Below are 14,727 nucleotides of genomic sequence, written 5' to 3'. Positions count from 1 at the left end.
AGAGAGAGAGAGAGAGAGAGAGAGAGAGAGAGAGAGAGAGAGAGAGAGAGAGAGAGTGTAGAGATCAGAAACACTTTGGAGGCATTTTGAGGTAGGATGCCTCAAGTCAGCATAAATGAATAAACAGGAGAGATTTTAAATAGAGAAAATTTATAAACCCAAAGTGAATCAAAAGATAGTAGAATAAATCTGAAAGTCAATAATTCAGGAATAGAGTTCTACATTTTCATATATATGATATGTGTCCACTTTTTGATCATCTAACTACATAGGATTCCCCCATCGTATAACATATCTTTCAATTTATCTTTGAGTTGGCAGTTCCCCTCACCAACCACAACTATCTGCTCATAAATGCACATATACTCGTGTGTGTGTGAATATGTCTTCTATTCCTATTCCAAGTATTCTAAAATCACATTCTTTTCCCATTGATTAAGAATATAAAATGAAGTACAATAATATGCAATAATCCATGTGACTATAACCCTACTTAACCGACTCTTGCAACAATTGTGAGAACTAAAAGAAGTCATTATTTTGAGGAACTTTTCTTTCGCTATTATATGGATTGTCTATATTTTAAAATAACATTTATAAAGAATACGGTAAGATTTGCTTTTTTAGGCACCCAAAACAAACTACAGGGGGAAAGTGGGAAATGCAGAATGATAGCATCTTTGAATTAGAAGGGTAGGAAAGTGGTGTCACTGAAACATATGATTGAAATGTTTTGAGTGTTTCAGGCTTTATCACTGTGGCCAACTTTCCAAAGCTAATGCACTAGGTATAAACCTTGATTTCCCTTTCTATTTTCCTATAGATATTTATAAACAATGAATGGCATGATTCAGTGAGTGGCAAGAAATTCCCAGTCATTAACCCTGCTACTGAAGAAAAAATTTGTGATGTGGAAGAAGGTGATAAGGTGAGTTTTCTCACATGGTAGTTATTAGGAAACCTTGCTTACTCTCGCTAACTTTAAAAAAATTATATTTAACATTTTTTTATTTTAAGTTCTAAATTCTCCTCCTCCCTCAAGCCCCATATCTACTCATTGGGAAAGCAAGCAATACATTTCCATATTATTAGCCATATTGCAAAAAAAGAAAGTGAGAAATTAATATTTCAATTTGCATTCAGCGTTCATCAGTTTTGTGAAGGTGGTTAACACTTTTCATCATAATTTCTTTAGATTTGTTTTAAACATCAGAGCAGCTAAGTCTTTTACAGTTTATCATCACAGTCTTACTGTAACTGTGTAGAATGTTCTGGTTTGGCTCAGTTCACTTTGTTCATGTGGGTTTTTCTGAAACCATCCTCATCATTTCTTATATATAACATGACTGTATTCCATCAAAATCGTATATGACAACTTATTCATATTTGTACATATGTGTTGTTTTTTCTTTCTTCTTTGATTTCTTAGGGATACAGGCCTAGTTGTGGTATTTCTGGGTCAAAGAAAATTCACAGTAATGGATTCCTTTTAGACAACTAGCTACTTTTGCCTTTTTTATTTCAGCTGAAGCATAATACATTCTTTCATTCCCTGATTTCAATTCTGTGTGTATGTATCTTAGAAACAATATATTGTTGGATTCTCATTTTTAATACAATTTACTATTTTCACATTCAGATTATGATTGCTGTCTATTTCTCTACATCCTGTTTTCATCTATTTGTCCTCTTTTTTTGCCCCATTTCTCCTCAAAAGTCTGTTTTGTTTCTGACCACTGCTTTTCTTTAAAACAAGGCACTCCATCTCTAGAATTCAGACATTTTCAGCAGATGCACTCAATGTACAGAATTGTTGATAATGACAGAATGTTCTGTCTCTTTATCTCAACTTCCTGGCTTCCCTGGCTTCCTTCAAGTCTCAGCTAAACTCTCAACTGCTATGGAAAATCTTTCCCATTTCTCCTGTGACTTCTTCTTGATTCTTTCCAATTAAGCTTGATTATAGCATGTTTATACATAATCATTTACATGTTAAGGACTGCCTTTTGGCATTCTTTGTATTCCCAGTGCATGACACATAATAGGTGCTCAGTAAATATTTATAGATTGATAGAACATCCAGTGAGTGGCCTTGTTGAGCCCTTCTTTAGATTGCTCATCTTTGTTGTCTACCTGTCACTGAACTCTCGCCAGTGGCTACAAGAAACTGTGGCACATGCATCCATGTGTATGTGTGCATGTATGTTATGTGTGTATGCATGTATTATACATAAACATAGTTGGGTATAGAAATCTATCTTACCAATAGGGAAGAAAGAGAGGAAGTAGCAAAGAAAAAGGATTGGAGTAATAAGATGCAGCACATATTAAGGAAGATAATGGTCAGAAGCAAAACTAACATTTGAGCAGAAGCAGAGTAAAAACGAGAGGATAAACAGAAAAAAATTAGATGGAGGGAAAAATGTAGCAATTATACTTGTGAATATCATTCATATAACTGATGTAGAAAGTAGAATGGATTAGAATCAGAATCCAAAAATAGGTTTTTTATAAGAAACACACTTGAAACCAAAAAATACACATAGAGTTCAAGGCAGAGGTAGCAATCATGATCTCAGACAAAGCAAAAGCAAAAATAGACATGAAGAGATAATAAGGGAAATCCCATTTTGCTAAAAGGTAATATAGACAATGAAGTCATATCAATAGTAAATATATATGCACCAAAATAGTAAGGTATCTAAATTCTTTACAGAAAAGCTCTGTTACAGGAAGAAATGGACAGTAAAACACAACACTACTAATAGAAGATATCAAATTTCCTCTCTCAGATGTATAGAAATTTAACTAGGAAGTAAAAATGAATTAAGTTAAGAAGATGAAAAGAATTTCAGAAAAGTTTGATATGATAGGCCTCTGAAGAAAATTGCCTAGAAAAAAAGATGAGTTTTATCTTTTTCTCAGCTATATATGGTCTTTTAAAAAGTTCTCAATTGTCAGGGCATAAAAATATCACAAAAATGGAGAAAAAAATAGTAAATGCATCCTTTTCAGAGCTCAATGCACTGAAAATTACATTCAATAAATGATACTGAAAGCAAAGATAAAAAATTAATTAGAAACTAAATAATCTAATCCTTAAGAATGAGTGGATCAAAGGGCATAAAGAAACAACATTTAATTTTAATAAAGATAATGACAGCAATGAGACAACATACCAAAATTTTCAGAATGTATCCCAAGTGAACAATGTCCCAGTGTTGTAGGGATCCCTTTTGTTCCAGACTACAATTCTGTGGGGGGAAATTCCCAAGCTAACAAAATTATCCCCAAATATTTAATATAACATTACTTATGCATCAAAAAAGGAACAGATTTGGAATAAGGAATGAACACAGCATATATCATGAAATGAGCATTGCATTTAAAGTCAGAAGATTTAGATTTAAATCTGAGTTGTCCCCCCGTGTGATATTGGCAAGTCTCTTCAATTCTCTTGGCTTCCATGTTCCTCCCTAGAAAAACAAGGACATTTGGCTAGATACTTTTTGAATTTCATTCCAGATTTGCAACACATGAACCTTAAAACATTGACTATTTTTTCACATAAATATGGGATGAAGATATTAAAATATCCCTTCTAGCTCAAAGTCTGTGACCTTGTGATTCAAATTATGTAAATTAACATCTTAAAAATATGAAAATGAATTAAAATAGATATATAAGTCTCTTTTTTAATGAAATTTCCCCTAATGCTCTTTTGCCTGTGTAGTGTTTCATACTTCTTTACCACCTTTTGAATTTCACCATTATACATTGTCTTCCAGGGCCAAATTATATTGAGAAATGTCTCTTGAGTATCCATCTGAATTTAACTTTCTTTGACTTTTTAGGAGGATGTGGACAAGGCAGTGAAAGCAGCAAGGGAGGCTTTTCAGTTTGGGTCCCCATGGAGGACAATGGATGCTTCAGAGAGAGGACGGCTTCTGAACAAACTGGCTGATTTAATGGAAAGGGACCGTCTGATCTTGGCAGTAAGTATGCACCAGATGAAGCAAAGGTTTGGAAGAGGCCTGACCTGTATTCTTTACTATGAGCTGGTTTTGTTTGCAACAATGATCTCATGTCCTCAAAAAAAAATCTTCCTAGATCACAAAGAATACCTTTTCAAAATATTTCTCCTCTTTTCTATAAATGTGAAAGGAAATTTTACTGACTGCTCCTTTTATATGCAGTCACAGTAGCAGTGGCAGTAAGGGTAGTAGCAGTAGTAGTAGAGCAGTAGTAGTAATAGTAGTACTAGTAGTGGTAGTAGTAGTAGTAGTAGTAGTAGTAGTAGTAGTAGTAGTAGTAGTAGTAGTAGTAGTAGTAGTAGTAGTAGTTCTAGTAGTAGTTCTAGTAGTAGTAGTAGCTGATAATAATATCTTATTGTTTATATGGTACTTTTAAAAGGTTATAAAACTCTTAATCACAAAAATGGAACACATATGAAGAATATATAGTTTAATTCTTCTACAACTTATCAAAAAATGCCATCTAACTTTTGCTTCAGACCTCCACTAAAGGGAAAACCATTAATTTCAAGACAGTTCATTCCATGCTAGGATAGTTTTAATTTTTTAAGGAAGATTATATGTTTATATCACGTCTAAAATTGCCTCATTTCAATGTATGCCATTTTTATCTAGTTCTGTGATCTAGAACAAAGTAGGAAACAAGTCAAATCCCTTTTTCATGTGATTATCCTTCAAATATTAGAAACATTTTTGGCTGCCATATTAAAGAGCTGACACAGATTGACCTTTCATTCCACTGAAAGGTCACAGTTATTGTTCAGAGGAAATAATGTCTAGCTCATTACCTTTCATACCTTTTATCTGTGAAACTGGTTCTTTGAACTCGTTTTTAATAATGTATCTGTTTCTGCCTCCATTGTTTGTCACCAAAATGTACTCCATTATGCTCTCCTCCTCTCATTGAAAAATTTGTTCACTAAGGCATTTCTTCTTAAATTACCATATTTTTTATCCCTCTTTTGCTTTTCCCCTTTTTTTGGAAAATGTTCATCCTGAAATCATATTTTAGTTGTGTACCTCATCTTGAGCCAAAGCTCATTGATATCAATCAAATCAGTTTTTACCTCCTTACATTAATCTCTCCTGTCCAGTTTTATTTTCCATATATTGTACATTTTTTACATTAATTTCCATATATTGTACATTTACATATTGATGCTGGAAGCTATGGACTCCACCGCTTGCTATTTTCTTAGATTTAGTATCTTTAAAATTCTGATAAACCAGTGCTATTATTAGTAGGTACAGTGCAACTACCTTATGTGGTTATTAGCTTGGTAAGCAGTTTTGTCCCTCTTTTCCTTTCGGTCATAAAACGATTGATTATATTTGCAAGATTCCAGGAAAACTTATTCTTACAAACCCTTTTTCTCTGTATTCCATCTTTAACCAAAGGTCATCACTTCTATATTGAAATTTATGGTCCAGATATAAATCCATTTATACCACTTAAAAAAAGTTAATCAATTGTTTAGAATTGAGATTGACTGGCATTAATTAAAACTTTAGAAATGAAAGTACTCAGGCTCGATGAGATTGTGACTTGTCTAAAGTTTATAGTATCAGTGAATTTTTATTTCAGAAGGAACTTTAGCAATCATCTACTCCTAAGCATATTTAAGCTATAAATAAGATGAGTGAAAAATGACTTGTGTAAAGTCACCAAGGTTTTATATGTTAGAGGCAAAATTCAATTTGTTTATCTTAATTTTAAGTCCCAGACTCATTCTACACATGGCTCATAAAAGTTGGATCTTTATTTTTTTAACCAAAATATTACATAAATTACCAAGTCTCTGGAAAATTCCTTTGTCCCTACACTCTGGCATTGTGTTCCGTTCCTAGAGCTGGTAAAAGGAAAAGTAGATTTTTTTTTGTAAATTATTTGAATTCATAGTGTGAGTATGCTTTGATGCTCATAACTTTCATGTGTATGTTGAATTTCCTAACAGTAATTTATAGACTGGCAGTTAATCGGTTATGAAATATGTCCCCAAAAATCAATCCATAGAAATACTAGTAATTCAAAGCTTAAAGTTATCTTAGAAGACATGCAGTTTTATCTGCTTATTTACAGATAAAGAAAACTGTTACACATAAAGTATGTTTGGAAAACATTCCCATTGAACCTGCCCTCTAAATCTCAAGATGAAATGTGATGAATTTATTCAATCCAGCAAAAATATATTTAACTCTTTCTATGTATGATGCAGTGCATGGTTGACATTACAAAAATAAAATGAGACTTTTTCCATCAAAACAATAAATATCAGAAATGCTATTGTCCTTCTCTACCAAATAGTGTTGTGAATATCAAAGATTTCAAAGGAAAAAGAAAATATTAAATCATGTAGTACCTACTAGTTACCAGGTAGTATGCTAAGTGATTTGTTAAAAAGATCTCATTTGCCTTTTACAGCTACCCTGAGAGGTAGGTGCTATTATTATGCTCATTTTACAGTTGAGGAAATTAAAACAGAAAGGGATTAAATGATTTGCCCATACTCACACAGGCAATAACACCTCAAGTTATATTTGAATTCAATTCTGCCTAATTCCAGACCCAGTTATTAACACTCTACATCACCATTTGACTCATAATCAATCATTTGAAATAATATGAATAGAAGCTTTTAAACTGAAAAGGTATTATGTAAATATTATCAATATTATTCACATCTTCCAGAATAAGTTGCCACAAAGAACTGAGCCCAACATTTCATATAAAATAGCAAGGCTAGCTAGGGTTCAAGACACTTTTAAATTATGAACCTTCAAAAGAGAAACTATTCATTGTAACAAGTAATATTCTGTCAGTCTCTCACTGACTATCCAGTGAATATTAGGTTCAAAGCACTGTATGTGGTAGGAAAAAAGATAAAATAGGACTGTAATTAAGATATATTTTCTTCTTAGAGTCTATAATCTACTATATATGATTATACTTTATAAGATATATTTTACTTTATGTCATATATTTATATAAGATATATAATACTTTATTATGTATATTATTTTTATAATCTATTGGGAGTTGGATGAGAAGAAGAAATTTATCATATATGTTAATTTTCCTTACAGAGAGACCTATTCCTGTCATTCTTGCGTTTAAAATTCCTTAGTGATTCCTATTGCTCGTCAACTATGCCTAACCTGGTAGTCAGGACTCACACACAATGTACTCTCCCCACCCCTACCATCATAGGCTTATCTAATACTGTTCTGTTCTGTGTATTCCCCTTTCAATCTTCAAAGAGTAAAAGATCATATGACAAAGTAGTTTAGCACTGATGTATCTCCAGAACATGAGCTAAGCCCCTATGGATATATTTTTAGGAGTAATTATAGCAAAGATAAATGTTTTCATTAGTTGAGGCAGTTCCTAGCCTGCTAACTCCTAATATTCTAGAGATGGTAACTTATATTGGAGAAAGGACTAATGGTGTTGCCATTGGCAAACAGACTTTAAAGAGTGTTCCCAAGAGTCACTCTACTGGTATATGTTAGAGGAAAGAGTTAAGCCCTGGCCTTCCTGACTGCAAACCTCTATTACTCTGACTTCCTTCATCATACTAGATTGTTGCCTGAAAGACAATTAATCTAAGACTTTCTTTTAATAATGTAAGAAACTCAGGTTGGGTCCTGATCTTTTTTTTCAGACAATAGAATCAATAAATGGTGGGAAACTCTTTTCCAATGCCTATCTGATGGATATAAGTACCTCTCTGAAAATTATCCGTTACTATGCAAGCTGGGCAGATAAGATTCATGGTTCTACAATACCAATTGGTAAGTAAATTTGAGAAGCACTTTAAAAAAATGTACATTCAATGTATATTAGCATTTGGTGCTAGAATTATTTTAATTACACTTTCCCATTCTTTTGCTTCTTTCTGCTAGTTTCTTTTCCTTTGCTTCAGTCTCTGATAGCATTGACAGTCTCCTTGAGAAGGTCAGTCCTTCTACTTGTATGCTAGATCCTATCCCCTTGCATCATCTCCAGCAGATGGGATTCCAAAAGTCTTGCCTCTTCTCTCTTGAGTCTTAAACCTTTGCCCTTAAATAGGCTCAAGTCTCACCTATTCTTAACCTACTTTCAGCAAACCCTATCATCCTTTCATCATGTTCTCATCTTTTTCTCTGGCAAACTCCTTGAAAATAAACCAAACAAAACTTTGTATTAGTTACCTGCAATTTTCCTTTTACTCCTCAGTCCTTTGCAATCTCCTTTCACTCTCCTCACTCAACTAATGCCATTATTAATCGCCAAATCAGCCTCTTTCAATCTTCCTCACTAAAATGAAACCATTCTTAATTGATGAGGGAATGTTGTTCTGACATGATTTCGTGGATGGCTCAAGTCAACCTCAAATATTATGCTACATAATAAAAGTCACTTAAACTGAAAATAAAAAACTAAACACACAATACTAAAAAATTAAATATCCCATGAATGTAATGAGACAACAATATACCATATACTATTTTAAAATGTAGTATTATAAAATCCTCTTTTTCTGTGTAGAAAATAATTACTTTTGTAACTATTGGTTTTTTTAGCAATATTTGTCTGATATTCTATATTTTTTTTCTAATTTTGGTTTGTTTTAGATGGAAAATTTTTCTCTTATACAAGACATGAACCAATTGGTGTTTGTGGCCAAATTCTTCCTGTAAGTTACTTCCACATATAAGATTTTGAAAACTATTTCATTAAAAGGTGAATTGAATTCTCTCTACCACATAAAGGAGAGGTTAGAATCATACTAAATATGTAAGTAATAAAAGGCATGTACAATAATCAATGTGTACAATATTTTTCCTGTGACTAAATCACTTCCTTAATATAAACTAAGGATCCTTAAACACTTTTATGTCAATGTAGTATTTTTAAGTTTACAATATCAATGAATTCAATTTATTCATCAGACATTTTAAATTCTTAGCATATATATGTGAGTTTAGTTCATTTTTTATTTGTGACCTTTATAATATTCCTGTCCAATATGCCTCAGTTTGCATAATCTTTTTTTAATTTGGTATGGGATAAGGAAAGAGAGTTAGAGACTGGATCTATACTTTCACTCACTAGTATTGAGCCTTCCCTATTCCCCTATCAAGGTAGTTCAGTTCATTCACTATAATACATAGTCTTACAGAGATGCCTAGAGAAATAAGAATTAAAATGATTGTCCAGCATCATACAGTTAGTGTATTAAAAACACACTTGAATTTAATTATTCCTTACTTTGAGTCTGGTTCTGTCCACTATATCTCTCTAGGAAGAAGAAATTATTAAGGGATTTGCAATAAGGAAATGGCAAAGGACACTATTTCATTATAATCATATTGGACCCCATTTGCTCACCAGCTTTTTCAATTGCTGACTGCAAGTTCTAATCTCAGAAAAAAAACACTATCTTCAAACTGTGAAAATCTTTTAAATAATTTTTGAAAGTATAATGTAGTTAGAAATCTTGAAGGATGAAAGAATACGGATAGGATTCTGTCTAGGAATACCAATGCCAATAAGTTCAGAGATCTATTGAAATATTATCTTTACTAAATAATGTCAGAAGCATTTTGGCAAGCTACTCACATAAGAATACGAGACATAGGAAGCTTAGAGAATAATACTATTACTATTATTATAGCTAGAAATTTTAAAATGCTTTAGAGTTTCTGAAACACTTTCAAAATATCTTTTTTTTTTTTACCACAAGCCTGGAAAGTTAGTACTCTTATTTTTTTTTTCATTTCAAGGATGAAGAAACTGAGATAGATAGATAGATAGATAGATAGATAGATAGATAGATAGATAGATAGATAGAGGTTAAGTGACTTGTCTAGGGTCACAGAGGTAATAAGTATCAGTGGCTCCATTTGAACTCAGGATTTACTAACTATACATCCAGCATTCTATTTCACCATAATCCATAATCACTAATATTTAGAAATTATGTTAGTTTCCAAAATATTACATATGTGTATAAACATATATATGTATATATATATGTATATATATATATAATCTCATGATACAAATGATTTATATTCTGATTTCTTTTCTCATGATTTAAACATCAGAGTACATCCTTACTGGTATTTCCTTTAAAGTTGAAGGAATGCCCATCTAAATAATGAAACATTTTCACTTTCCAGAATACCATTCAGACAAGTAGGCAAACAGACAACAATAGATAGTTAAATAGAAAAATGAATGAATAAGTGTAGAATTAGAAGAATGAATGAATTGATAAATAAACAAATATACATTCTGTAGTTGTATATAAAACCACATACACTTCACTCAGGTCTATATCTCTGACAAACTAGTTAATCTGGTAGATGATTTCTAATATTTAAAGCCTAATTCAATAAACTTGAAAACAATATTACATGGTTAATAGAAAAAGAAATATTTCATTCTTTAATAATTTTTGCGTCATATTGGGAATTTGGTTCCTACACATGAAATGTTACTCTTTTTGGTAGAAAAATAATTCAAAAGGATGAAAATTAAAAGACATGACTCATCCCTGCACCCCCACCACATATAAAACAGTGGATTTTTCTAAAAATTTATATATGTGCAGATAGGTGTCTCAATGGATAGACAATCAGGTAGTCATGAGTTCAAATGTAGCTTCAGACACTTCCTAGCTATGTGACACTGACCAAGTTACTTTATCTCAATTGCAAAGCCCTGAATGCTCTTTTTGCCTTAGAACTAATATGTAGTATCAATTGTAAGACAGAAAAGAAGGGTTTATTATATATATAAAATGAGATGTCAGTGAATCTGTACTCATGTAAAATCTATGATATCACAATTCCAGTTGGTATTATTCTAGATTACTTTTTAATATTAAGGAAATGTTGAAAATATAGGAAACATAATAATTGAAATAAAGTTCATTACTTTACTTTTTGACAAATTCACAATCTCAGCAGTGTGTTCTCCCTTCTTTGAACTCAATAATAATCCCTCTATATAGATATTTTTCATAAGTTGTTTGCTTGGAGGAAAAAATTCTTCAGTTGATGGCCACTTCTCTGATTAGCTATTGCAAACATAACTATGCTGGTCTTTAAATGACATAAAACTTAGCACTTCTAAAACCCAAAGCATTTTGATTGGATAGAACCTTCCAGAACTTCCATTCCACTCTTCAGCATCACCGTATACCATCATGATATATTAAAGTTTAATGAAGAATATGATACCGTATTAATCAAGAAATTGATGTTTGTTTATTGCGTTATAGTGGAATTTCCCTTTGGTTGTGCTAGCTGTTAAAATTGGCCCTGCCCTTTGCTGTGGAAACACCGTGGTTGTCAAGCCAGCAGAGCAGACCCCCCTCAGCGCTCTTTATGTAGCATCATTAATCAAAGAGGTACGTCTGCTAAGTCACAACATGCTCTAACAATCTACCATGTGAAAAACTGGAGTACTGCCCTCATTAAGAATCATCCTGCTGATTCAGATTTCTTGCTTCCCTTTACATGAAGCAACTACTTCACCTAACAATAAGTAGGACAAAATGGTACTTGCCCAAGTATAAGAAAACATTAAAATTATAATTATTAAATTTTTTTTTGACTCAGTAGAAAGAGAGCCAGGCCTAGAGACAGGAGTTCCTTGGCTCAAATCTGGCCTCAGACATATTCTAGTTCTGTGACCCTTGGCAAGTCACTTAACCTCAATTTCCTAGTCTTTACCAATCAGTATCAATTCTAAAACTGAGGTAAGGAGTAAGAATAATTATTAAAATTTTTGACATTGACTTCAGAGAAGCAAGGTAACTATATATATTAATTTAAGGTGGGGTCAGAAGCAAAGTTTGACTAAATGTCTCAGCAATACATTCTAATTCCTTGTGTTGCTTGTTTTACTATTTTAAAAAATTTAGCTAACAACATATTTACATTACCAGTACACTTTTGTCAAAGTTTTTTAAGATTGCATGTGGTCTTAAATTACCTTTAAAGTTTGCTCTTTCCCCACATGCAGACACTATTTTTATTTTTCTTCAAACTTCAAAAGATGTGATTTTGTTGGTGTGTGTATTTTCTTTACTGACACAGATAACATTCTCAAAACAAAAAAGATGAAAATCTTTAGAGTTGCTGCGACTGGAAAATATAATATTCTGTAAATCACAAGGCAATGATATGATTGACCTTAAGTTGATTGTAGGTCAGTATGTATAGATTTTATTAATGATCTGGTTTCAAAGCCTTTCTAGCTCAGTAGGGTCTGTCTGCTTTGAGCCAGATAATAGAAATCATGAGTTCCTATAAAGTTTTACTTTAATACCTCATCATAGTGCTTACTCATTAAAGATTGAAACATTCCTTGCCCTAAGAACTCTAAGACCTGATTCTTACTCTCTGGTAGTCTTTCTAAATGTTGTGATCTAGGAGAGTTATGGAAATTAAATGTTATATCATGATGAGATTTTAGAAGATCCAAAGGTAGTAAGATGATAGAAAGATGGATAGCTCAATAGACTGAAGAAATATGTATATACCATTTGTAACTCCCTTTCCTTTCTAGCATAGTTGTCACCATCTTCACTCTATCCCTTCCTGGTAAAGGGAAATGAAGTACAGAAAATTTTTTATCTCAAATATCTTTTGGACAAACCAAATGTTTCTGTTGTAAGGAATGAATTAATGAATGAATGAAATCATGTTTTGGGGAAATAGTGATTTTGCCTTCTGCTCATTTTCTTCTACTTCAAGAAACACTCATCCACAGAAATCTATGCCATCCCTTGGTCAATCTAAATATTCTTTTTGAAAAATATTTCACTCTTTGAAGAAAAAAAAATGAAAATGAACTAATAGATGTGGATTTTCTACTTTGTATAATTGTCTTCTGTAATGAGATTCTAAAACTCTTGATGATAAGCAGGCTAGTTTTTCTTTCTCTCTTTTTTTAAACCCTTACCTTCTCTCTTAGCTCTGATGCTAAGTACACTTCCTAGGCAGAAGAGCAGGAAGTGATAGGGAATTACAGTTAAGTGACTTGCCTACTGTCACACAGCTACAAACTAGCTAGGGCCAGAACACGGGAATTCCTGTCTACAGGACTGGCTCTCTATCCACTGAGTCTCATAGCTATCCCTACTTTTGTCTTCAAAGTAGTTTTAAATCATTTTTCTCTGGAATTAATTTGTGAATTAATTTGTGGCTTTCACTCTCTTAGGCAGGAATTCCACCAGGAGTAGTGAACATTGTGCCTGGTTATGGACCCACAGCTGGAGCAGCCATTTCTTCTCATATGGATGTGGATAAAGTGGCATTCACAGGGTCCACAGAGGTAAAACAAATTAACTCATCCCTAAAGTTTAGTTTATGCAACAATTTGGGGGTCAAGTTTCATTTAAATTAAATTCTTATCTAATGCTTTCAAATGTGGTTTTGAGGGAAGGAACTTAGGAAGAGAACAGTCTTCAATTTAATGCAAGAGGAATTCAGGTCTGGAAGAATATAACAGCCCCTCCCCATCTTCACTTCCCCTCCCACCCGCCCCCCCCACAACCCCCCCCCAAAAAAAAAAGACTAAGGTTTGCTCTCTTTTGCATTCGCCTTGTATCGAGCACAAAATTTAGCATGGAGTAGACTTGTAATAAATGTTGCTTAATCAAGGTACTATTATTTTCCCCATCAGACCTTCCTTTCTTAATGTGTTTGTCATAGTTAGACAGGCAGCAAAATAAACTTTAATTCTGTGAGTAGACACCAACTTATAAGGTGAGGAAGGCCCAGGTGGGTCCACATGTTGCTATTGATGAGTTATATGTGGATGTATAAGAACTGACTGTGACTATAAGCAAAGCAAGGTCATGGTCATGCACAAGGTGTTCACACATAGTTAGAATGCAATGATAGATACTCTTGATGAAAATCCAAACCAAGCCTTCGCAGTCTTATATGATTACTTTGTATTTGGGGTATTATTTCTCAGGATCAATACTTAATCGTATATAAGATCTTCCATGCCTATGATGCTTTAAAGCTTACAAAGAACTTTTCTTGCAATAGCCCTACAAATAGCATTGTCTTGAAGTCAGAAAATTTAGGCTCAAAGTCAGACTTTGTCACTAAGTAATTTTGCATAATCAGCAACTCACAAGCTCTTTGTACCTCAGTTTCCTCCTCTATATAATAAAACGATGAGATGAATCCTTACTTATTCTCAGAGTCTGTGAATTGTATAGGTAACTGTGAGGAAAAGGGAAAAGGGAAAATGTCAGGGAGAGGGAGAAGGAAAGAGAGAGAGAGATTTGCACATAAATGTATATGTTAACAAAAAGAGATTACAAGTATATGTCGTATCCATCTATATCCATTTTAATATTTTTAAATTATAATAGCATTCAGAGGACATATTATGCTTTTTAAAACTATATTTCTAAGTATATTGTTTTGTATGAGCTTTATATTTGTAAACTTTTGATAAGTATTTGATATTTAGATGTCAGACCAATAAATGCAGAAACAAATAATACCTATCATTTACAGAATACATAAAAGTTATTGCTGAAATTATCTCATTTCATTCTCACCAAAATCCTGAGTTAGCTACTTATAAGGATTTTTCTCTGTGTTACAGAGGGGGAAACTGGGCTCAGAGAAATTGAGTACATTATTAACCTCAGATAAGAGATTTATTGATAAA

At 32.7% G+C, this 14,727-nt stretch overlaps 1 protein-coding gene across 5 annotated transcripts in view; it reads left to right on the top strand.

Moving 5' to 3' along the window:
• The window catches only part of LOC123233386 (retinal dehydrogenase 1), a 161,381-nt gene that overhangs the window by 131,095 nt on the left and 15,559 nt on the right, over positions 1–14,727 (top strand). The window contains exons 2-7 of one of the 5 annotated variants that reach the window (XM_044659518.1): positions 824–928; positions 3,855–3,995; positions 7,697–7,826; positions 8,649–8,710; positions 11,306–11,434; positions 13,252–13,365. The exons of 1 other annotated variant lie outside the window; for it this stretch is intronic. In XM_044659518.1, coding sequence (XP_044515453.1) covers positions 824–928; positions 3,855–3,995; positions 7,697–7,826; positions 8,649–8,710; positions 11,306–11,434; positions 13,252–13,365 — 681 coding nt within the window. The remainder of the gene's footprint in view (positions 1–823; positions 929–3,854; positions 3,996–7,696; positions 7,827–8,648; positions 8,711–11,305; positions 11,435–13,251; positions 13,366–14,727) is intronic. 3 more of the 5 variants (XM_044659512.1, XM_044659523.1, XM_044659530.1) reach the window with 3 other exon arrangements.

This window comes from Gracilinanus agilis, chromosome 1 (assembly GCF_016433145.1).
Source record: "Gracilinanus agilis isolate LMUSP501 chromosome 1, AgileGrace, whole genome shotgun sequence".
NCBI lineage: Eukaryota > Metazoa > Chordata > Mammalia > Didelphimorphia > Didelphidae > Gracilinanus > Gracilinanus agilis.
Note: the sequence above shows the minus strand (reverse complement) of the source record. Positions and strands in the feature narration are given on the sequence as shown.